The sequence below is a fragment of the Tachypleus tridentatus genome, chromosome 1 (assembly GCF_004210375.1).
Source record: "Tachypleus tridentatus isolate NWPU-2018 chromosome 1, ASM421037v1, whole genome shotgun sequence".
Classification (NCBI taxonomy): Eukaryota; Metazoa; Arthropoda; class Merostomata; order Xiphosura; family Limulidae; genus Tachypleus; species Tachypleus tridentatus.
This window is the reverse complement of record NC_134825.1, coordinates 162,480,827-162,505,289: the sequence shown is the minus strand read 5'-3', so window position 1 is coordinate 162,505,289 and position 24,463 is coordinate 162,480,827. Positions and strand designations below refer to the sequence as shown.

At 31.6% G+C, this 24,463-nt stretch overlaps 1 protein-coding gene across 2 annotated transcripts; it reads left to right on the top strand.

Annotated features, from left to right (window-relative positions):
- Positions 1 to 249: 249 nt before the first annotated feature.
- On the top strand, positions 250 to 24,463 carry crn (pre-mRNA splicing factor crn). 2 transcript variants are annotated; one of them, XM_076461652.1, is made up of 15 exons: positions 250 to 447; positions 9,518 to 9,607; positions 10,524 to 10,586; positions 11,216 to 11,307; positions 11,553 to 11,636; positions 12,664 to 12,905; positions 13,871 to 14,049; positions 14,934 to 15,095; positions 17,211 to 17,339; positions 17,929 to 18,141; positions 18,549 to 18,695; positions 20,126 to 20,320; positions 21,191 to 21,337; positions 22,352 to 22,444; positions 24,207 to 24,463. In XM_076461652.1, exons 1-15 carry the CDS (start codon positions 397 to 399, stop codon positions 24,351 to 24,353), a joined length of 2,034 nt encoding a protein of 677 aa, XP_076317767.1. In that variant the 5' UTR covers positions 250 to 396; the 3' UTR covers positions 24,354 to 24,463. The 2 variants fall into 2 exon arrangements, with proteins under 2 accessions (XP_076317767.1, XP_076317775.1); XM_076461660.1 differs by lacking the exon at positions 18,549 to 18,695.

The following is a 24,463-nucleotide window of genomic DNA, read 5'->3' as shown; positions in this document are numbered from 1 at the left end:
TTGAATATTAGTATAAAACTAAAACAAGCAAATACAAATGATAATTATAATAATATTTCCGTGTTTGATTTTAAGGTGGTAATATAAGAAATCAATACCTATAGGAATAGGTTCACCATGAAAACAATCTTTAATTATCAGAAAAATAGTTTAAATTAATGATTGAAAATGTATTATTGTTTGCGTTCTAATATTTAAGTTGTATGTTATGTGTGTGTGTATATATATATATTTATATAATAGTATAGAGAGCGCAACAGTATATATATTTCTAGTATTAGGGTTAAGAAAAACCTGGTATGTTGAGATCGTTTGGTTATGGTTAGAAATTTAAGTGTTTTCAAGAAGTATGTGTTTATAAACATATTAAAATTCTGTTAACTTCAGATAAGTAAAATGGATTCTTCAGCTGACAAGAAATTACAAAAAGTGCCTAAAGTGGCAAAGGTAAATATGCTGTATTATAGTAGTAAGTAGTAGTAGTGGTAATATTAGCTAAAAGTCAAAATCAAGATTGTGTTAAATTAAGTTATTTCTTTATAAAATATAGCAATAATAGTAACTTAATATCACTAGTCCTAACATTATATTTATAACATCATATTACTTTTATTACTACTAAGACAACAAAGGGCTTGTTGGATCATCTCGGCAATAAACATCAGAACCAGGAAAGGGTATCGTGTCCACAAATGTTGACTCAGTAGCAAAATGCCCCTTTGAATGGGGAATATATAACTGTTCATAACGATCAGGAAAAGCCCTTGTATTGAACTTGGAATTCAGTGGTCACAGTTACCATAGTAAATATTAAGATGCCTCCTTTCGAAGTTCAAATTTGTTTAGCTGCCTGTGGTTGAGACTAAACAATCTATGAAACTAAACCAATAAAACATTTCAAAAGTAGTCCTTACCATTTAAATATTTAAGCATGATTCCATATCCAAGGAATTACTAATAATAGTAATATCAATGGACAGTATTCTATGTTGAAGTTACTTGAACAAATACATGTGTGTAAACCCTGGAGGATAGAGAAATAACAAATAAACTTAGGCATTGTAACAAAACTTGTGAAGTAGGAACCATTTGGTTCTCCAAAACTGCCCCACAAACCTTTGTTTGAGGAAAGTTGAATAATAAACTCACAGTTTATTTTTTACGAAATTTGAAATTTCTGTTTTAAACTCTTAAGTAATTGTTATAACTGGAGCCTAACCTGTATTTTCAAACCTTAAACTATTGTTTTCTCTTCCTATTCTCTTCAGAAAATAATGTAATTAAAACAGAAACATTCATTATATTTTATACTTGAAAACCATCGATACTTGGTGAAGTTCCATAATTATGGAATTGAGGAAAACAAATATGGTCATTAATAAGTATATTATTTGTGAAATAACAGTTGTCTTTGTATTTTCTCTAATTCATTGTGTTAATTCTCTAAATAATCTTGTATTATTCACTGAGAAGATCATTTCTTTTTTTTTTATCCAAGAGAAAATAGAGAGACTTTAAATTATTTCTAAAAGTAAACCATTTATTTCCAAGATTCATCTAAGTACCCTGCATCTGAACTGTTTCTAATGAGTAGGTAAATGATGTTGGATAAACAATACAAAAACTCAACACAGTATTTCAAGTGAGATTTTATTGATTTTAAGGTAAGTAGTTTGGCTCATAATCAAATGTGTATCAATACACTCTGAAAATTATTAGTTTTGCTATTATTAACAGAGATTGTACACCACTATACTCTCTGGCAGTTTTAAGAATATGTAACTTTTGTATTTATATGGAGCCTGAATTAGTAAAAGAATCAAGTTCTCTGCCATCATGACTCAGTTACATTTACTTGAAATGGCTTGACAAAAAGTTACTATTAAAACCTAATGTACTAAAAACTGAGTTATCTGTAGACACAAACACACTTTCAAATTTTTAAGACTTTTATACTCATCCCAAAGCATGGCTTATATTTCTAAGACATAACCATCTACTGATAGTATAATTACTCATCTATTGTTGCTCGCATGATTTTCTTTCAATGGTTTTGTAACTAAAATTATTAATACAGTTATAACATTTTTGCCTCTGTGATATCTTTTTTTGTAAATATTGTTGTAAAATATATTAGATTCTCAGTGTATAGAGTAGTTGTTTTTGGACTTGAAAGTTGTAGTGTAGTATAACTGATAAGAACAGGGCCCCACGATTGAGTCTGATATGGGGCTATCATTGACTATACTAAGATAATTTTCTTTATCCATTAATGTTAACAAGAAAAAGCAAAGGCTCAAACACCCCATTAGTAACAAGGGTTCAACTTAACTGGACCTTGTTAAAACTTCTAGCTTTCTCTCACACATCTGTCATGCAGTCTAATTCACTAATTTTTCTTATTACCCACAAATATGTTTTTAATAACTAATCTCTTGTGTGGCTATTGACCATTATCTTTAGAAGGTTCAAGTACCAAGGCCATACCATTTCCATCATTTGGATAACATCCTTGAATAAAGATAAACAATTTAATAAGGGAAGATTTTCCTTTAGAAAACATTTTAAAAATCAGTTATCTGATGGTTTTCAACAAAAACCTTGCCATTAGCATTCTTCAAGGACCTGATCTCCATTTCAACATTTTGCATACTTTTAATATACTTAGAAAAAACAATCCATTCTGCTAATTTGTACCTTATCAGTCAGTTGTTCAAAAAAAAGGTGCACGTTTAATTTGTTAACTAAACTCACTCCTATCATATTTACATACCTCACTGTACACTTTAAAAATTTCAAATGTACTTATCAAATTGTTATGTTTGTGTTCTTTTCAATATATGTAATAAAGATATCCCAACCAAATGATTTTCTACATAAAACTAAATTTTTGGTCTTTGGAAAACTAGACATGGTAGTTTTTGAATTAGTTTTTAGAGTCAAGTTAGTAGAGACAATAACCTTTACAATATTTTTCATAAGATACAGAACAAAACTAAAAATTTGTTAACCAGCATTATAAAGCTCTTTTACTTATGGCATTTATCCTAGATTTTTCTTCTTTTTAAGAGCATGTCTATCTTGAATTGAAAATGTTTTCTACTTCAAATCTTACAATAAAACCCCTCAATGTGGATTCCTGTACATGATGAGGGGACCTCTCAGAGAAGGTTCTGTTCTTACAGTTTACATCCTCTGGGATCTAAATATCCACCTGCGTGTTTGCTGTGCGTGGTAACCCATGAAAGGGAGGAGAGGATCCTGGTGGTTGAGGGGTCCACCTCCAACACACCACTTTGGCCTTGAATTCCTGTAAACGGGTGGTCTTGGGGTGGCTCCCCCAGGATTAATTGGCTAGTCCATTTGGACCAGGGTCAACTGAGTACCAGCAGAGAATGTCTACAATACCCATTGTGGATGTTGTGTCTGACACTGGTGTTCAGGTATAGTGCTCATGAAACCCTGGTGTCGCTGCAGTGCTCTTACGGCACTGTAGTGCGTCCACTTGTAGGGCTCCATGGTGGTGGGTGAGGTCAGTGGGCACCAAAAAATTTTCTATTTATTATGGATACTCCTAAAACAAAAAAATAACTTGAAACCATCAAGAAAAACCCGACTACTGGAAAATGGCCATGCATTGATGAATCTGTACAGCTAACTCACCACTTGAATCTGTCCTGCAATTCTTAATTTTACATTCCTTAAGTGACAGATTTCTAGGGCAGATGTCCACATTTTTTATTCAGAAGGGTTTGCTGGCTCCCCTAAACCAGTAAAAAAGCTACGTTTGGGAGACATCTTAGTGGAAACATCTTCATCACAGCATTCCAAACTCCTCCTGACATCAAAGGCCTTGGGGGACATACCCATTAAGGTTACTCCTTATTCCACTTTGAATACTTCCAGAGGAGTCATAGTTGAAAGAGATTTAAGGACTGTTCCTGAATTGGAGATCCTTGCAGGTCTCACCACCCAAGTTGTTGCAGTAGTACAGCAAATCTTCATGTGAAAAGATAGAATTCTGGAACCAACAAATGTTCTGATACTAACATTTACAGCACCACGTCCTCCCACCACAATAAAAGCAGGATATTTTAATTGTAAGGTGCAACCTTATATTTCAAATCCTGTACGATGTTTCTATTGTCAACAATTTGGTCATTCAAAACAATTTTGCCGTGGTTCTTTGACCTGTATCCATTGTGATGGTAAAGACCATAATGCCTTCAAATACCAACTTGAACCACATTGTGTAAACTGTAATGGTACACATCATTCTTATTTTACCTCTTGCCCTAAATGGGTAGAAGAAAAAAAAGTACAACATCTCAAGACAGTTAACAATTTCACTTACATAGAGGCTTGAAAATTATTATTATTATCTATTCCGACCAGAATTTATGCTGCTGTAACCCATTCTACTATTACAGTAGGAGTTCAAACAGACCTTACCCTATCCCCTACACAATCTTCACAAGCAAATCTTAATGAAACACTTCCCAAAATCAACACATTTCACGAATCAGTGTCTCCTTCCATCTCTCTCCTGACCACACCTTCCAGTCTTTGCTAAACTTTGCCTTCTTCAAGTCAAGATGTTTCCATGGGGTCTCCCTCTCTTGATACCTCAAAAATTAAACCATTCGTCTGCGCCCTCAATCAGCAGTACGTGTACCGATAAATTCATACCCAATCATTCGAGCTAGAGCATGATCCATAGAGGGCGATAAATTCACATCTAATAAAGAAAAATAACGTGATCATAAGCAGAAGGACTCTTTACCGTCTTCTCCTCTGAAATAATTACACGTGGCTACACTAATCCAATGGAACTGTCAAGGTTTCCAATCAAATGTGACTGACATCAAAGAACTGATTGACTTTTATCATTCCATATGTCTTTCTTTGCAGGAAACATTTCTACAGCCTACAAATACAGTTACTATCCAACACTATTCATTATACTGGAACATCAGGCGATGTGTAGGACGGGGACATGGGGGAGTTGCACTGCTGGTTGATCAGCATGTGCCCACCTGGTCCCTGTCATTGACCACATTCTTGGAGGCTGTAGCCATTTGTGTCTCCTTTGGTGTACCATCACTATGTGCTCTCTATACTTTACACCTGAAATGCATTACAATCAATCAGATCTCGCTACCCTCATTGAGCAACTGCCAACCCCCTTTTTAATCTTGGGAGATTTCAATGGGCATAATTCCCTCTGGGGTGGCTCCTGTATTGATATGGGAGAGCATGCCATAGAGCATATGCTCCTGAACCACAACCTGGCTCTATTCAATACTGGCTATTACACATATTTTCATGCACCCAGTCAGTCATTTACAGCTATAAATTTTTCTGTCTGTTCCCTTTCGCTACTCACTCACTTTTCCCGGAGGTTGACATCAATCCATGAGGTAGTGATCATTTTCCTATCATATTACAAGAGATTGGCCGTGATCAGTACCACACGACTTATGTACCTCGGTGGAAGTTGGTCCAGGCCAACTGGCCTTCTTCCACTACTCTCTTGGAACTTGATCCTGCCATCTTATGTAAATCATCTATAGATGATTGTATAGCAGCAGTAACCAACAGTATTATACAAGCTGCTACTCGGTGCATCCCTAAAACCTTGACATGTTCCCACAGAATCCCAGCCCTTGGTGGAATTCTGCTTGTTCTTTAACACAAAAAACTCAGAAAGGTGCTTGGGATAAATTTTGAAGATACCCCACACTTTCAAACTGCATTGCATTTCAGCAAGCCCATGCACACACTCGGCAAGTTAGACGTCAATGCCAGAAGGAATCTTTAAATACACCTCCAGCATTTCTTTAACCATCAGCACAAAAGCTATATGGGATAAGATCTGGAGGGTGAGTGGAAGATATACTTCTGCCTCCTTCTCTATCTTAATATCTGATGGCCACGAAGTTGCAGATGCACAGAGCATTGCCAATATTCTTGGAGACTTCTTCTCTCATGTATCTAGCTCTTCAAACTTATTCCCTTCTTTTTTAGCCATTAAAACACAGGTGGAGCATCTGGTTCTTTCCTTTTCAACTGACCATTCCTATGAATACAATCACCCTCTTACACTGATGGAACTCAAACTTGCAATTCATTGGTCTGGCAGTACATCAGTTGGACCTGATAATATACATTATGAGATGTTATGCCACCTTTCCCAGAACTCTCTTACTATTCTCCTAGCTGTCTTTAATCGGATATGGCAGAAAAATGTCTATCCAGATGCTTGGCAACAAGCTATCATACTCCCTATTCTGAAACCTGGAAAGGATCCAACGATTCCTTCTAATTACTGTTCAATTGCTTTGACAAGTTGTCTCAGTAAGATCTTGGAGAGGATAATCAATGCTCACTTCATTTGGTTTTTTGAATCAAACAACCTCTCACCTATTCAGTGTGGGTTTCGAAGACAATGCTCTATGATAGACCACTTAATTTGCTTTGAAACATCAAACAGATAAGCCTTTTTAAGGTGACAACTTCTTGTTACTTTTTTTCGATTTAGAAAAAGCTTACAATACAACATGGAGATATGGCATCTTATTAGACCTTCACTCATATGGATTACGTGGCAACTTACCACTTTTCATCAAGCAATTCTTAATTAAGCACCGATTCCAAGTCTGTGTGAGCTGAACACTTTCTCATTTTTTCCCACAGGTATTTGGAGTCCCTCAGGGTTGTATTCTGAGAGTCACACTTTTCATTATAAAGATTTTTGCCATCAGTGAACAGCTACCCTCTACAGTTGCAAACAGTCTTTTTGTTAATGACTTTCACATCTCATGTCAGTCATGAAACATGAGGTTTATTGAACAACAGCTACAAACTGCGATCAATCATATATTGAAGTGGACCATGACAAATGGTTTTAAACTTTCACTCTCTAAAACTGTTTGTGTACATTTCTGCCCCAAATGGGGAATCCATCCAGCTCCAGAACTCTGTCTTGATGATGTTGTACTTCCTGTCATCCCTGAAGCAAAGTTCTTAGGTCTTATTTTTGACTGTAAATTAAATTTTATATTGATACCAAGCAACTTCATATCAAATGTCTAAAAGCATTGAACAGTCTCCGTATCCTCTCTTCTTACTTCCTGGGGAGCAGATCAATATTCCATGCTCAAAATTCATCATGCCCTTGTCCAATCCAAACATAACTATGGGTTTGTTGTTTATGGTTCTTCCAGAACATCAGCATTGAAAATGTTGGATCCTGTCCATCACCAGGAGCTTTGGCTTTGCATTGGAGCTTTTCGTACTTCTCCCATGCAGAGTCTGTGTGTGGAATCTCATGAACCCCCTCTATATATTCGCCATTTGCAACTGTCTCCAATGTATGCTTCCAAACTTCAATCCTTACCACAGCATCATACCCAGATTTGTGTTTTCCAACCACAATGGACCAGACCTTTTAATAACAGAAAATCTGCCATTGTTCCTTTAAGTCTCCGTATCCAGGCACAATTGGGAAGAATTTGATTTATCTGTGAATAACATTGCATTTTCTTGAAATCAGCCTATCCCACCATGGCAAATTACTGTTCCCAATTGTAACCTATCTTTGAGTCATCTGAGGAAAGCAGATACACCCGATTGGAAATATTGCTCTTTCTTTGCTGAACATCTTTCATATGATCCATCCATTCCTATATATATATACAGATGGATTCAAATGAGGTGACTCAGTGGGCTCTGCCATGGTTTGTGACAGTTTGATTGTGGCACACAGACTCTCCCTACAGTTTCTGTTTTCACTGCCATATTGTATGCCATCTCTCTTGCCCTAAATCATATTGAAATAATGTAATATAGAAATTGTACAATATATACATACTCACTCAGCTGTATATTGGCCCTGGAATCCTTCCATGATAGTTGCCACCCTCTTCTTATCAATATCAAAAACAAACTGGCCCATCTTTCTCTCTCATCTATCTCCGTCTAATTCTTTTGGATACCAGGTCATGTTGGTATTTGTCTGTCTGTTCTGGGTCTATCATCCCAGTACCCATTCCATACATGAACTATGGCCCAGTTATCAAATCCAGACTGTACACCAGATGGCAGGCAACCTGGAATGAGCAACACAATAACAAGCTTTTTTAAATCAAACCTTCTCTAGGTCTTTGGCCCTCTTGCTTTTATATATGTAAAAATGGCTTGTTTGTGTTGAGAAAATTTTTTACGTAGAGGGGCAAACAACGTTTCGACCTTCTTTGGTTATTGTCAGGTTCACAAAGAAAGAAATAGGTAACTGACCAACCCAAAAAGAGCCGTTTTTACATATATACTTTTCTCTACAAATGAGTTTTCTCGACATCACCTCTTGCTTTTGTAAGGATCGAAGAGAGGAAGTCGTTTTGGCAAGGCTATGCATTGGTCACAGTTTTTTAACCCACCACTTCCTTTTATCTTGTACTGCTGCAACAATGTGTGGTCTGTGTGGCACTCAGATCACAATCATTCACATTTTATCATGCCATCGTTACAACTGAGAATGACGACACCATTTTAAAGATATTTGTAAGGCAAGTTTGCCCTTGACTTTGGTCCATATTATAAGTGATACTGCCCATCTCACTCATGTTATTACAATTTTAAGAGCCATTTAAGGTTTTTTTTATCAGACTATATTATGTTTTAGCATGATTTCTTTTACACATTTAATGTTTTAACACAATTTCTTGTACACTTTTCAATTTTTATTTTGACTTGAATCCAGGACTGGAAAGGCCAACTTCAGGTGGCTGACTGCAATTTCAATCTTGATGCTTCAGTTTTCCTGGCAAGTCTTAATTTTACACATTTTAGTTTTTTTTTTTTTTTTGAACTGAACCCAGTTATCTAAGGGTGTACTTCTTGCTTCAGTCTTCCTGGCAGTTCCTAATTTTAAATATTTTACTTTTTACCTTAATTGCCCTATACCTATACTGTACCACATCTTATCTGGCACAGATAGACTTGTAGCTTTGTGCCAATAAACATTGAATACCTACCTACCTTACAATAAAAATCTTCATTAATTCTTAATAATAAATCTATAATCATAGACCTTTTTAGCTCTTCTGGAAGATTAGAAAATAATTTTAGCCTATCCTAATAATATTAACTTTAAGTCTAATTTATATGTTTATAATAAAGTCAGTAAGATTACATGTAGAATGGAGCCTTACCAGTCTTCGTGTACACGTATGTTTAATAATAAAAAAACTTTGGGAATACACTTTTCTTGTTGCTGATACTTTATACTCTGTGTTGTTTGTTCAATATACTTCTTTCAGTTGGTGTTTTCACATAATGTATAAATATTTACAGAGTATGTAGGCTATTGGAGAGTAAAGTTAACTTTATTGGACAAATTTATTCCCTGTTGCTTTGCCCAGGCTTGTTTATGTAAAATATTATGTTATGATATCTCTTTATGGTAATATGAATTAATGTGCATATTATTAATAATATTGCTTCTTTTTTTTTTCAGGTTAAAAATAAAACTCCAGCAGAAATTCAGATTACAGCAGAACAGTTATTACGAGAAGCAAAAGAACGTGACTTAGAAATCGTACCACCAGTGAGTAATAACTAACAGTATTGACAAAGAATAGTCAACTATTTGAAAACTCTTAGGTTTTGGGTCTCATTTTGAAAATATAACAGTACTGAATTTACATGTAATTTTCTCATATATTAAAATGTAGTGCAGTTACTCATTATCTATGATTTTATCTAGTGAAATATCGCATAAATCTGGGAAAGGAAACAAAACATAAAAAGTTCTTACTGACTATTATATATTACTAGCAGGATCTGAAAATTGCAACATTTCTAACTGATCCTTCTCAGGTTTAACTGCTTTACTCCAAAATGTGTATACAGTTGCATATAATATGTATGTTTATATATGTGTAACATGTAAAAAAAAATCTATGATTGAAAGCAATAGGTTTGTAGTTTATCAAATGTACTGTTAGGGATGTAATTTTGTCAGTATAATTAATTGATTATTATGATTATAGAAAAATTAAAAATAAATGCCATGTGGTTTGAATAATAAAGACAGTAATCATTTATAGTTTCAAAGGATTCATTTATTTGCATAAAGAAAACTAGAATTGTGGGAAGCTTTTTAGCTTAATAAATTCAAAACTCTTGTGATGACTATTTGTAATGTGCATCTCCGATGTGTTTGGCTCAAAAATTTTGACATAACACATGCATTGGGAATGTATATCTGAAAAAAAAAATTAGAAAATGATTATTTATTATATTTATCAAAACATATATTTAGCAAAAAAAAAAAAATTGACTAAACACTTTTTTCTTCAGTTATCATAAAGTATTGTTATAACGGTCTATCATGGTTATATTCCATGCATTGTGCTCATCACATTTGGATTCACATGTTTAATTGAAGTACAATCTACAGATGTTTAAATACTAAATGTAATATTAATTTAAACTAAAGCATGCTTTTGTTTTGTTAACAGCCACCGAAACAAAAGATATCTGATCCAGATGAATTGGCTGAGTATCAGTTAAGAAAACGAAAAGTAAGTTTGATGAATGGTTTTTCTTATAACTGTTTGGTTTTCAGAAAACATTTCTTTTGAAACTATATTATCTATACAATTTTAACATTTGTTATTCTCGTTTGATCAATTTTAGTCTTTTAAATAATAAATGTCATTTTGAAATCCATACCATGAGTAAAATGAATACGTTTTCAACACAGAAGTATATGTGACCGAGATTTAATAAGACTTGGGGAAAGTTGAATACATTGTAAGCATGTGTATCATTCATTTTGAGAATATCACAGTGTAGCTATACAAGTTTCATAATGGCTATGATTAGTTTGGTTTTTGGTACTCACAATGAGCACAGTATGGATAGTCTATTGTTTAGCTTTGTTATTCATTTTACTCTTAAGTACTTAACTTATATTGTTTGTATTTTAATGTACATTAAAATTATTGGTGGACTTTCAACATATTTTTATTTTCAATGGACATTTGATTAAGCTATGAACATAGTGTTTTGTGAATCGATTCTAATGAAGAATAAAAGTATGGTTTATGGTATTTAAACATTTTGTTCCAATAGTGCCTTTCAGTTGTTCATATAAACTTTATATTTCATACACAATGCACATTAGCAATTGTGTTTATGTCAATAACAGGCCTTTGAAGACAGCATCCGAAAAAATCGTGCAGTTATTTCAAACTGGATCAAATATGCCCAATGGGAGGAAAGTCAGAAAGAGATCCAAAGGTAACAGAAACTAATTTTTAAAATATATGTAATATTAACACAAATACAAACATTTGGGGAAAAAAACATGTCTGCCACATTTTAATGATTGTTTTATATCACAAATGTACTTTTATGTTGATGATAAAATATGCATATTGATTTTAACATGAATTTGTTTACATACCTGTTTATAATTTTAAAAGGTTAAGAAATTATTTTTATGTGAGTTGCTTAGATGTTATTATTATTTTTTTATCTTTTAGGGCTCGCTCAGTGTACGAGAGAGCACTGGATGTGGACCACAGAAACGTTACTCTATGGCTGAAGTATGCTGAAATGGAAATGAGGTGAGGTTTTTGTTCAGCTGACAGACTATAGTGTTCATAAATGATTTATATTTGATACAATCATGTTGTAATTATTATTGTGTTATATATATCACAATATTTGGGTAATAGCTCTGACTTGAACATCAGAGATGTGAATTTTTATCCTTGTGTTTCAAGTGAAATTAATTTTGATTAACTATTATAGGTTTATGCTATGTTATTTTAATTAATAAAAGGTAATTGCTAAATTTATTGTTTCATAAAATGCTTCCAATCTGTTGATCGAGGAATTGAAACTTGGCGTTGCATGTGCTAACCATTTCAGCATGTTAGTGTTTTAATGTGTACTGTAATTGCTGTATTTATTGATAAAAGAGCATCACGAGAGATGTTGATTGCATTCTATTTACAGGGTTAGCATTGTGTGTCCCTGCACAAAGTACTCACCTTAAGGAATGTTAAAATAAACATTGCAATTAGCAGTTCTTATTAGGGGTTTCAAATACAAATATTGCACAAGCCACATTTTTATCTAAGACTAGCTCTGTCTGTCTTGTGAAACGTTAAAAATTAGAGATGGAGTCAGCAATGACCTTAGTTTCTTTATCATAAACAAAGAAAAGAAAAAGAAAAACTTTTGAAATTTAAATTTAGTTAAAATGCTTTGTTAAAAAATATAAACTACCTTCTTTAGGTGTGCACTAATTCTAATAAGAATTTTTTTTCATTTATGATCAACAAATACCATGGCCCTTAATTATGGTATAGCATTAAAGTAAATTGAGGATAGAGAATTTTAGTAGTTTATTTCAGTAAATTTATGTAAAATGCTTAAACATATTGCTCCATTAACTTTGATCATATAAAGCTTAAACATTTCTGTTTGTTCCAGTTTCAAGTTAACCAACAGTATTCAATTCAGAGCGAATACTGCATGTAGTATTGTTTGGTATTTAGAAAACTATTCTTGCATTAGTACTCTTTTAATTATGCTAGTTTAGGGTTTTAACAGTGAATGTAAACTGATGTGAATATGTTTTGAAAGACATCGACAGGTCAACCATGCCAGGAATCTGTGGGACAGAGCAGTGTCCATTCTGCCACGAGTCAACCAGTTCTGGTACAAATATAGCTACATGGAAGAAATGCTCGGTAACATCCCTGGAACTCGACAGATATTTGAACGTTGGATGGAGTGGGAACCAGATGAACAACCATGGCTTACGTACATCAAGTTTGAGCTGCGCTATAAGGAATTAGAAAGAGCAAGAAACATCTATGAAAGATATATCCTTAGACAGTTGATAATAGTGTCTAATGTGACAATAACTGCTTTCTAACCTGGAAATTCTATAACCTCTTTTATGGTGAAGAATTTACTACATTATGTGTGTTAAAATGTTTGTTCATTATTTTCTTCATGCCAGTTTATCTGCATTTTTAATTTTTACATTAATTAGTCCTGGAAAATAAAATTATCAGATATAGTTTAGACTTATTTTACAAGTGGTTAAACACATATTGATTAATAAATAATATACTCACTTTGTTATTACTGTTATGCCCTTTTTTTAAAAAAAAATGTCATTAATTCTGACTTTTAGTTAGTATTTCTTTCTTAAGGTAACCCGGTAACATATGGTTTGGCCAGCTTATAAGATTAAGACTGGTTATAAGTCCATATATTAAGCTAACAAATCAAATAATTTTTCTGATAAAAACACAATAATAAAAAAATTATATGAAGCATTCTAATCATACTGTTAATGAAAATGGCATTAAAGTAAGAACAGAGTATCCCATAGGAAGTACGTGAACATTAGCCTAATACACTGCAATACATTAATTGGAGGTTATTGGTCTTTACTAACATATGTTGAAGTGTAACAGAAATAAAACTAATATTCTTTTGTGGAAACAGATCTCGGAAACAATACAAATAACCTGTACATTCTGTGTGCATGTTAAGACATGAGAAGTGACATTATTAGTCAGATTGACATTTAATACTTAATAATGCTTTGTAGAAAGTGTATCCAGATATTGTAACCACTTATTTCATTTATTCTTTGATTAAAGTGAGTTTTAGGTATAAAAAATTCTTGGCCATAGCTCAACAGGTACATCTTAAGTATTGTATGATGAGCACTCGTGGGCAAATTTTGTATTTTCTCAGAATTAAATTCACATAATTTGGCTTACGTGTGAGTATAATAATAGTTCATAAAGTAGTTTCCTTAATTCCAGTCCACTTGTGATAGTCCATCCAGAAATAAAAAACTGGATCCGATATGCCAGATTTGAAGAACAGAATGGATACATCTCAAATGCTAGGAAAGTGTTTGAAAGAGCTGTAGAGTTTTATGGTGAAGAATACATGGACGAAAAACTTTTTGTTGCATTTGCAAAATTTGAAGAAAACCAGAGAGAGGTTTAATTTATTTATTTATAAACTTTAGGGATAGTTAAAAGTTGTAAAAACAAAAAAAAACCTCCCAAAAATATGCTTAATCCATTTATTGTCATTTTAATTATTGTTATTATTTAACAAGGATATGTGAGTTTGATACATTTGAACAGATTTCTGCTGATGTTGACTTTTTATGGAAATTATTAGTGATATTATCTTGAAAGGTGATCTTAAATATGATATAAACAGTTTATCTCAGGATCATCTAACATGGAGGTGTTTAAAAACAAATTAATAGTGTTGGTATTGTGCCAGCTTTCTTTCCTAGAGTAGCTTTTATGTAAGTAAAATCAGAGACCATCAGCTGACATGCAAAAAGGCTTGTAGTAATGTAGTTATATGTATAATTTGAAATTAAGTTTATCTCAATCAAACGTATACCGTCCTAACCAGTAAAATACGTGTAGAATGCTAGTAGTGTAATAAATATATTTTGAACACAATTATTTGAAATATAAAGAAGGTTGACTTTGTTGATTACTTTGTTAATTAAATTAATTAATTATACACTTTTATTAAGTTTTATTGGACCAACTTATTGACAGAAAATAATTTAAGAGTATGTTTTCACACACAGAAATGATTAAAACTCCCAATTTTTTTTTCCATCTGTAACAGGTAAAGTAAGATTGCAATATAAGAAACAATTTTGATTGAAACTTCAACTTATGCCCTTTACTAGTACAGCTGTAAGTACGGATTTACAACAATAAAATCATGGGTTCGATGTGGCTTTGTTATGAGAAAACACACACACATACACTTCAACTTATTGATTTTCAAAATTTGCTTTCGTAAGTGTTAAAACAACTTTTTTTTGATGTAAGTTTAAAATTTTGTTTCAGCATGACAGGGTGCGGGTTATTTACAAATATGCTCTTGATCACATACCAAAAGAGAAAGCTCAAGAACTATTTAAGAATTATACGATCCATGAAAAGAAATACGGTGATCGAGCTGGTATAGAAGATGTTATCGTAAGCAAAAGAAGGTTTCAGTACGAAGAGGTAAGTCTACTCTATATTTGCAGATTTTTTTAATTCGTTATGGCCCAGCATGGCCAGGTGGTTAAAGCACTTTACTCGTAATCCAAAGGTTGTGGGTTCTAATCCCTGTCACATCAAACATGCTCACTCTTTCAGCCGTGAGAGCATTATAATGTGCAGCCAATCCAACTGTTCGTTGGTAAAAGAGTTGGCAGTGGTTGGTGATGACTAGCTGCCTTCCCTCTAGACTTAAACTGCTAAAGTAGGGATAGCTAGTGCAGATAGCCCTCGAGCAACTTTGCACAAAATTCAAACAAACCAATTTTTAATTCATTGAGAACTGTAATAACTGTGAGCATATTTGCAAAAGTGCCATTGTTTGACTTCCATAAAAAATATCTCCGAGGTTTAGAAATAGTCAGACATGAAAATTTATTTTTTAAAATAATAAATATTTAAAAAAAAAAAATGAAGTCTAAAGCATAATGACTCCTCAAAAAATAAGTTTATATAGTCTTCTGTTTTTATTTTATTTTTATAATTTCATGATGTATTAATTTTCAGTAACTTTTACACTACTCCTGTGCTGGTTAATATTTCATCAAAGTTTTCAAATTCATTGAGTGAGGAAATGATTAAATTATGTTGATGTTTGAATAATTTTAATTGATGTATTGCTTTTAAATGTGGTCCATTGTCTCTGGAAGCTTTCTGGAAAGTCTTTTCTGTGAAAGTGATGGTAGAGTATGGTTCGTTTTGAAAGAATTCTCAAAGACCCAAATTCCATGATTAAAAGAGAATTCCCTTTCACTCATTATAACATTGGTAGGAGAAAAATTCAAAAAATTTTACTAAGAGGAGTGATTTCAGTATCGGAGAGTTTATTGTTCAGAAAGCTAATAAAAGTTTTCTGATCAGAATTGTTTTTATATTCAAGAATTTTTATTCTGTGATGGTTATTGTAATTGCCAGGAGTATCAGTCTGTAAGGAGGCACATAAACTGTTTGATTATTAACAGTCCTTGTTTTCTTTAAGATATTCACCTTTAGCTGCATGTAATGACAATTTCATCATTAGGATGGTAAGATTGTCTGAAACAGTTTTTTGAGGGTGAGGTACTGGTTCGGTGAAGTAAATGCATGATTGGGTCTTGTTTTCATATTTAATCATTTTTTTGTAGGTAAGAGTTTATATATACTGAATATTCTCTATTCTTCATTGGAAGAGTTATAGGTAAATATTAATAATTTCATGCTAGAATTTATTAAGACTGTTTTTGCTCAGTGACATCAGGGACTCTAATCAGATATTATCAGATACATTTTTATCAGAAGCCATTGGCAGTGGATTCATGTTAAGGGAAACAAAGTATAATAATAAAGATGAAGACAGGTGATGAAACACATTTGATTTAGAATATTCTTATTCCATCTTCAATGAAACCTCAGAATTGTGTTACAAAGATGTTTATTGAATAATACTATGGTATCATTAATAACTAGTTTTTTTTCTGCTGTTTGCCAATACTCAATATCTATGTTTAATTTAATGATACTGTAACATTAGTTTATAAATATCTTTGTGACACGATTTTGAGATTTCACTGATGATAAAATAAGTATATTCGAATCATTCAAACCTTGGTAAATAAAATGTTTTGTCAATCATCTTCCAGTTTTGTATTAGACTTCAGAAGTCATGTGTTTGTGCTTCTAAAGTGTAATTAAATTAACCCAAACTTTGAATAGTTGCAAGTAAAATATGTTGAACTTAACATTCATAGGCTCTGTAGTTTTAAATAATTAGGAAAGATTTTCTCTTGTATTTATCCTGTTTAAGCAAAAGAAATATTGTTTTTAATGCCAAATACATGAGTTAAAAAAGACAAAAAAAAGATTGAAAGTAGACTATGTTTTTGTGAGTTCTACCATAGTGTTTTCAATCAAATGTTTTTACTTTAAAATTAGGGTGATAAGTATTTATGTTCTAAGAAGTTAATTAGAATGTTATTTGAAAAAAATTAGTTGACAAAACCTAAATTGACTTCTGAAAATGATAAGACTGGAATCGGTAATCTAAACATAGCCTATGATATCTGTTAATAGTTTGTTTTTTTATTTTACTATTATCTTTAGGAAGTAAAGAGCAATCCCCATAACTATGATGCCTGGTTTGATTATCTAAGACTGATGGAAAGTGAAGGGAACATTGATGTAACGAGGGAAGTGTACGAAAGATCCATTGCGAATGTTCCCCCATCAAAGGTTCGATGTTCTATAAGTGTTGGATATGTAATCTTGATGTACATGTGCATAGCACACATTTATTAATACAAAGATATCAAAAAATCATCAGCATTTCAAGCAAATATAATGCTGGATGGAAAAACATTAGTGTAACAAAATATTAATTAATTATCCAAACATCTCTAAGAAGGACATTTTGTATTCTAGAAAGTTAAGAACTGAAACATGTGAAACATGCATTGTTTGGATTGAGATTATTTTCTACAATGAGATACCATGTTTTAAAAAATGTGAAAAATATTTTCCATTGAAAAGTTTTTATATGCTTAAATATATAACATACAGTTATAATACTCTTCACAAAACGTTTTTTATTTTAATTTCAGTGTAAGGAAATGAATGGAGTTCTGAATTCATGCTTTTTTCTATATAAAATATGGTAATAAATGTTAGTTTTATCACAAATAAATTAGTATTTGAATAAGTTGAATGCTTAATGTTCAGATTTTTAATGTTATTGAGTGAAATTCTTGTTTCTGAGTATTGGAAATGTTTTCAGTTGTTTAAGTTTAAATAGTTTTTTTTTAATTGTTTTTTGATATATCAGGAAAAGAGGTACTGGAGACGATACGTTTACTTATGGATCAACTACGCTCTGTACGAGGAGTTAGAAGTTGGCGACATGGATCAAACTCGACAGGTCTACCAGGCATGCTTGCAGCTGATTCCTCATAAAGTTTTCACATTTGCTAAAATATGGCTTCTTGCAGCACAATTTGAAATTCGACAGAAGAATCTTACCGCTGCTAGAAAACTGCTGGTAAGTCTGGTGTAACATAATCTAACTTTCAAACTTTTACTGGTACTTTTCATAGATGAACAACTAAATTGTGTTTCTGTATGAAAGACTAAGTCTTGTTAATGACTGTGCCAGTTAAGCTGTTTTGACTGTAACAAGATACAAATAACATAAATTTGATCTACGGTAATGTAAAAAATTGTAAAAAATTATCCAGGTATTTGTTCAGTTGACTTTATTTCACCATGACCTTGTAAGAAACAGTGGAGTTTGTTTTCCATAATAAACAGGTACATTGATTTCTTTTTGCATAATAAACAGACAGAGATGCCTTTATGGAAGATTTTTTTTATCACTAACTTTTTTTTTTGTATTTATTCCATTACATTATTTCTGTAAAAGTTTAACATGCATTAGTATATATCTAGGGAAAATCCATTGGAATGTGTCCTAAGGATAAACTGTTTCGAGGATACATTGATTTAGAAATTCAGCTGAGAGAATTTGATCGATGTCGAATTCTGTATCAAAAATACCTTGAGTTTTCTCCTGAGAACTGTTCAACATGGCTAAAGGTAAATGTTTAGAACATCAGTCACAAATCACTATCATGAAACTAGACTGCACTGTCAGATAAAAGATTTTAATACCTAAATCATTTCTGTAACTAACACTTGCTTTGATTTTCATAATTCTAAATGTGTGCAATATTTTACAATACGCAGTTCTTAATTACATTATGTAACACAAATTTTGTTCCTGGATAGCATGTGTTATTTCTTAATTGCTTATGTTGTACAAGTACATAAAATGGCCATCATTCCCTTCAAACTTTGCTTTTGTGACCTGGATATTGAAATTTAGAAATTAACTTATTTTCTATGTAAAAACAGGCAAATTTGCACATTTTCATTTAAATAAGGTCTTAATAAAACAGCATACAAATGAAGATTCACATGTATTTATACTAAAGTTGTACAAAAATGTTTAGAAGTGAGTAGTTTTTCGAGATTTGTAACTGTAATGTAAATCACTTTCACTTATCAGCCCCTAAATATAGTCTCCTGTTGTGTTTTCGTTATATGCTCCCAGGTTACGAAAGCAAAGTTTTAAGAGAAAAATAGGTCTTTTCCATTTACTTTAGGCATAAGCAATTGGGAAATAACACATTCTGTCTAGGAACAAAAACAAGTAAAAATTTTGTTACATTGTGTTATTATTTTTGTTTTGTGCACTGGTTATTAGATGTTGAAGTCTTTATTCCAAAATGTATTTGCTCAAATGAACTTTTAAATATAATTTTAAAATATCATCTTTTACCATAAAAAAATGTATTTATTGTAACATTGTGTTCCTTGTCAGGCTAGAAACTAAACTAAATAAAACATTCTTCTGTTTGTTAATTATTTTCCTTGTAGAACTTGAGATTTATGAAAAAATAAAATAAAGTTTTGAATGCGTACAATAACAATTCAGATGTTTTGTTCAAGTTATTTTGTGATATTTACCATTTAGTAAAGGGTTTCTTGTATTTACTTGACCAGATAAAGTGATTTTTCTGATTTTGTTTTACAGCAGGTAAAATTCAGTTAGATCTAGCATGAATATAAATGTATTTATACATACAAGATGTCTATGTGTTTACACTTATTAAACACCAGTCTGTACATAAACTTTGATTAATATTCAGTAAAATGAAAGAGCACTAATGTTGTATTCATGTAAAACATTTTCTGCATTATAATAATATTTACAACTTATTTACCTTGTTTGATTTTCAACAAAAACATAACTTATTTACAATTTTGTATCATCAAAGTTAAAAAGATATATAAAGTAATATTTCACTTATATTTAAGAAAAGTTCTTAATAATAGGAACAAAAATGTGATAAACAAACTGTAACTGTTACATAATTTAACTGTTGTGTTGTTCACTTTATTATAAGAGTATATGGTAGGTTTGAACTACTTATATCGTTCCTTCTTTGTTTCAACCTACACAGTTTGCTGAACTGGAAACAATTCTGGGAGACATTGGTAGAGCCCGAGCTATTTACGAGATAGCTATCAATCAGCCGAGACTTGATATGCCTGAAGTGATATGGAAAGGTTACATCGATTTCGAGATTGAACAGGAAGAATTTGAGAATGCTAGGCAACTGTACGAGAGGCTGTTAGAAAGAACTCAACACGTAAAAGTGAGTTATCAGTATGTGTGTTTAATTCTTAAGCTCACTTGACAGTGTTGTAATCCTGACTGCAGGTTTGAGCTGTGCTGTGATGTTGAATACACTTTGTAATTCCATTATGATTTGTTATAACAGCTTCTATTAGTTGGCAAGTGTTACTGACCTGTTGCTCTTTTCTTGTCAGTAAATTCTAAACTTGGGATAATTGTGTCTAAACTTGAGGGAGATTTAAGTTCACCACTTAACTGATGTATTTCATAAGGTGCTTGTTCGGGTTAAAAGTACTAAAAGTAGAGTTGAAAACATTTTTGTAAAGTATTCAAGTTTGAGTTCTTGTATTTCTAATTGTATATGAAAAAATTAATACTTCTTGCTTTAAAAATAATTTATAGATGCAATACCTGCATTGTTTAGTAAACATAACAAAGGTTTTAAAATCACTTTTATTTATACAGTTATTGTTCATGTATAAAGGTTTTATGTAGATACATTATGAACTTGAAGACAGCTAAAGATAAGATGAACAACTGGAATTATAAAATATTTCAAGATGATATTCATAATTACACAAATTTGGGATCAACCAGTTTATTTATGAAAGATAGTACACGTATTTTACATTTGAAAAAAGTGCCCTATGATTTAAAAAAGCGTGTACACTTTTTTTTCATATTCATAAGAGATTTAGTCAAATAAAGACAAAAAATCTAAAATATTGACAAAAGAAGTTAAAAAAGGATAAAAAAGTGTATATTTTACACACACACACACACATATATATATAACTTGCATGTACAACCACATATGTATATCAACCAGAATTATAAATTATATCTTAATGAATGATACTTCTTAAAATAAAAATTTTATTTTATAAAGGTTTGGATTAGCTTTGCCAAGTTTGAACAAACCTATAATACAACTGAACAAGCTCGGCATGTTTATGAAAAGGCAAACAAGGCCCTTCAACATTCCGAGGAAAAGGAGGAAAGATTGATGTTATTGGAAGCTTGGAAAGATTTTGAGGTACATATTTTTCTTAACAATTACCACATTTGTTCATATGATTGCAAGTCTTGGTGTTTTTTATTTGTACAAGTTTTAAGAAATGATATTAAAATGGAAACATTGTGGAACTTACTACCACTACAGTGGTAAGAGCTAAACAGTTTATGGCAGAAATTAAGATGTTAAACAGTGAAATGATTTATTAAGAAGTGCATAAGATAAAGAAAAATATAACTAAATTAAGATCTGCCCTTTTGTATCATCTGTACTTTGTCCTTCTTGCAAATCAATTTTAAATGGATTTGCATCAAAACTGAAGGTCTTTCAAAATTAGTTTTGCATCCATACATCTACTACAAGTGACATTTTGTTTTATTGAAGTGAACCTATGCTATACAGCTTTACATCTGTTTAGCATTAGTGATTGGTTAATCAAAGTCTTCAGCAAAAGATATGATATATGAAAAACCCTACTTACTGATATCATACAAAGTAAAGATTCATAATGATAAGGCACCTAAACCTCTTCAATCCATGAGTATAAGAGAGATTATTAAAGTAGTGTCATTTTTTGGTATAGGTTAGTTGGATAAATAATTGTCAGTGAAAAAGATAATTATCTATTTAAAACATGGTTTACTTGAGTAATGGTGGTCATATGTTTCATGGTAATGGTGAAGTCTTATCCTTCTTTTCTTGACATGCCTTGTAGGATATAAACATTGAAGTTGTTCTTATCTTATTACAAAAATTATTAACCTGAAGATAGTGTAAGAAGGTCGAAACATTGTTATGTACTTTATCTTGATCAAAGTTTTAATACCCAATCCAGCAGTCTTGGGAATACATTTTTCTCATCATCACAAAAAAGGATTCATGTAGTAACTCTTGAACTATACAAAAACCATGAACTTAAAGCTTTTTTTTTTATTCACACATTTATCCAGAGTAAGTTCTGCTCAGCTGTATACCAAGTTTAAATTATAGTTAGCTTATTTTACAAAATTAATTATGCTGTTTGTTGTATTATAGGAAAAGTATGGGGATGGATTATCAATAGAAAAAGTTGAGAAACAGTTGCCAAAGAAAGTTAAGAAAAGAAAAAAGATCCAGACAGAAACAGGAGTAAGTAAATCTTCAGTATCTTATTTTATCATAAAGAATCAAAAATAGTCTTTCTGAAAGATGTTTAGTGGTATGGGTTTGAAGTAAAATTATTAGGTCTATATAGAAATTTAAAATAGAATATTTATTACTGATTATTTTATTACATGAAATATAACTTATGATAAAAATGGTCACTATCAAATTACAGTATTTTTCTAAAAGAAAGCATTGTTTTCCTTCCTTGTGCACTTTAACTTTATTTGAAAAAAAAATGTAATTTATATTTATTTCCTAGTTTTTTATGGTGATTACGAGTTTGGTCATATTGACAGACCCAATATAGTTAGGACAAAGAAAATAACAGACAAAATATCATGTCTTACTGAAAACAAATGTTTGAAATTTATTTAGGAAGTTTTAGAGATTACACAAATAATATTTGAGAATTTTGGGAGGAAGAATAGTTTTTTTTTAATTATAATATGAAAAACACTTTCACCCTCAGACTAGTAATGAAACATACTCAATACTTTCATAAACAAATCTTTATTAAAAATACTTGGTTAAAAGTATGATTTTTTTGTCCACAAAAACTTTAGAGTTTTCACTAAAATTCTATCAAATTTTGTGAATATATATACTACATCAAAAGTTATAGTACAAATACTTAACATGTGCATATGTTATACTGAGCCTGTCATGGAAGGAATAATACATATAAGTAAGTTACTTCAGTTCAAATACATGGTTTTGCTTTAACTAGATCTTTTCAAATGATAATAATTTGAGATTCTACTGTAGGGTGTAGTCTGCAAATATATTTATAGTATAGCCTGTATTCTACACAGATCTATCATTATCACTGTTTTAATGATTCACTAAAACATAATTTATTGCTAAACAATTTATATCTCTCCATGTTTTTGTTCAGCAAATAATAATAGTAATTTAATAAGTTATGTGTTCTAAAAGAGTATGTTAAATTTAGGTTATAAGTGTGCTAGTTGTGATTTGTGAAACTTGTTTCATTCTGATTATGTTTGACCTAAAAAAATTATGTAATTGTATTTTCTTCTTTAATACTTTAAAAGTGCAATTTGTAATAACTGGTGCCAACTGCAAGTAAAGGAAGGTTAAACCGTTATGGTGATAGTATCTTTGTAGACTGCACTCTACAGTGTAAATGTATTTGTAGACCTCATGCTATAATTCCACTAAGTGTAGTATATTGCTTCATAGATCTGCAAAAGTGTATGATACAGTACTTGTTTAGTAAGGTGATGTTTATAAAAATATGTGACTGAAATTCAGATAAATATGACTTAATTAAAACGGAGAGGTCAATATAATAGTCACTCCCATGTGCACGCACGCACACACACCACAAATGCTTCTGTAGATATATGTCTATACTTGTCTCTATTCTTTCACATACACATCCATATATCACAGTAACTTGTAGTATTATGCTTCAACAACATGAAACTGGTAGTGTCCTGGTAGAAAGATTATTTCCAAAATTTTTATTTTTAAATTGGATTGTGATTTGAATATGTTTTATGCTGTTGTTGTTTGTACAAAAATGTTGTAATAAATAATAACATAACTGGAGATCTTTATTTGTTTCATGTGAGCTCCTTCTATATTTAATCTTTAAAACTTTCATTTATTTGTATTTCATGTTGCTGGATTTTGCAGCACGAAGAATAGAAACTGTTTAAAAACTTACAAATCTGTCAATCATTGGATGTTAAGTCTTGTTTTTTTCTGCATCAACCAGGCTGATGGAGGATGGGAAGAGTATTACGATTACATCTTCCCTACAAATGAAGCAGCACAGCCTCATCTTCGTCTTCTTGAAATGGCAAAGAAGTGGAAGCAGCAGCACGATATATCAGAAGTCGTACCTGCATCATCTGACTGTTAATCTACCATCCAAATCTTTCATGTACATATCCCTTCTTGAGAACTCATGTGATGTACAGATGTTATGTTAATAAATATCTCAAATGATTTTTTACTTCATTGTTCACAAAA

What these genes read in the sequence shown, in the direction of transcription:
- crn (XM_076461652.1), top strand. Translation starts at nt 397, where the DNA reads ATGGATTCTTCAGCTGACAAGAAATTACAAAAAGTGCCTAAAGTGGCA. An exon ending in ATCAGTTAAGAAAACGAAAA is followed by an intron (nt 10,587 to 11,215) that starts GTAAGTTTGATG and finishes TGTCAATAACAG; the next exon opens with GCCTTTGAAGACAGCATCCG. An exon ending in ACTGTTCAACATGGCTAAAG is followed by an intron (nt 18,696 to 20,125) that starts GTAAATGTTTAG and finishes CAACCTACACAG; the next exon opens with TTTGCTGAACTGGAAACAAT.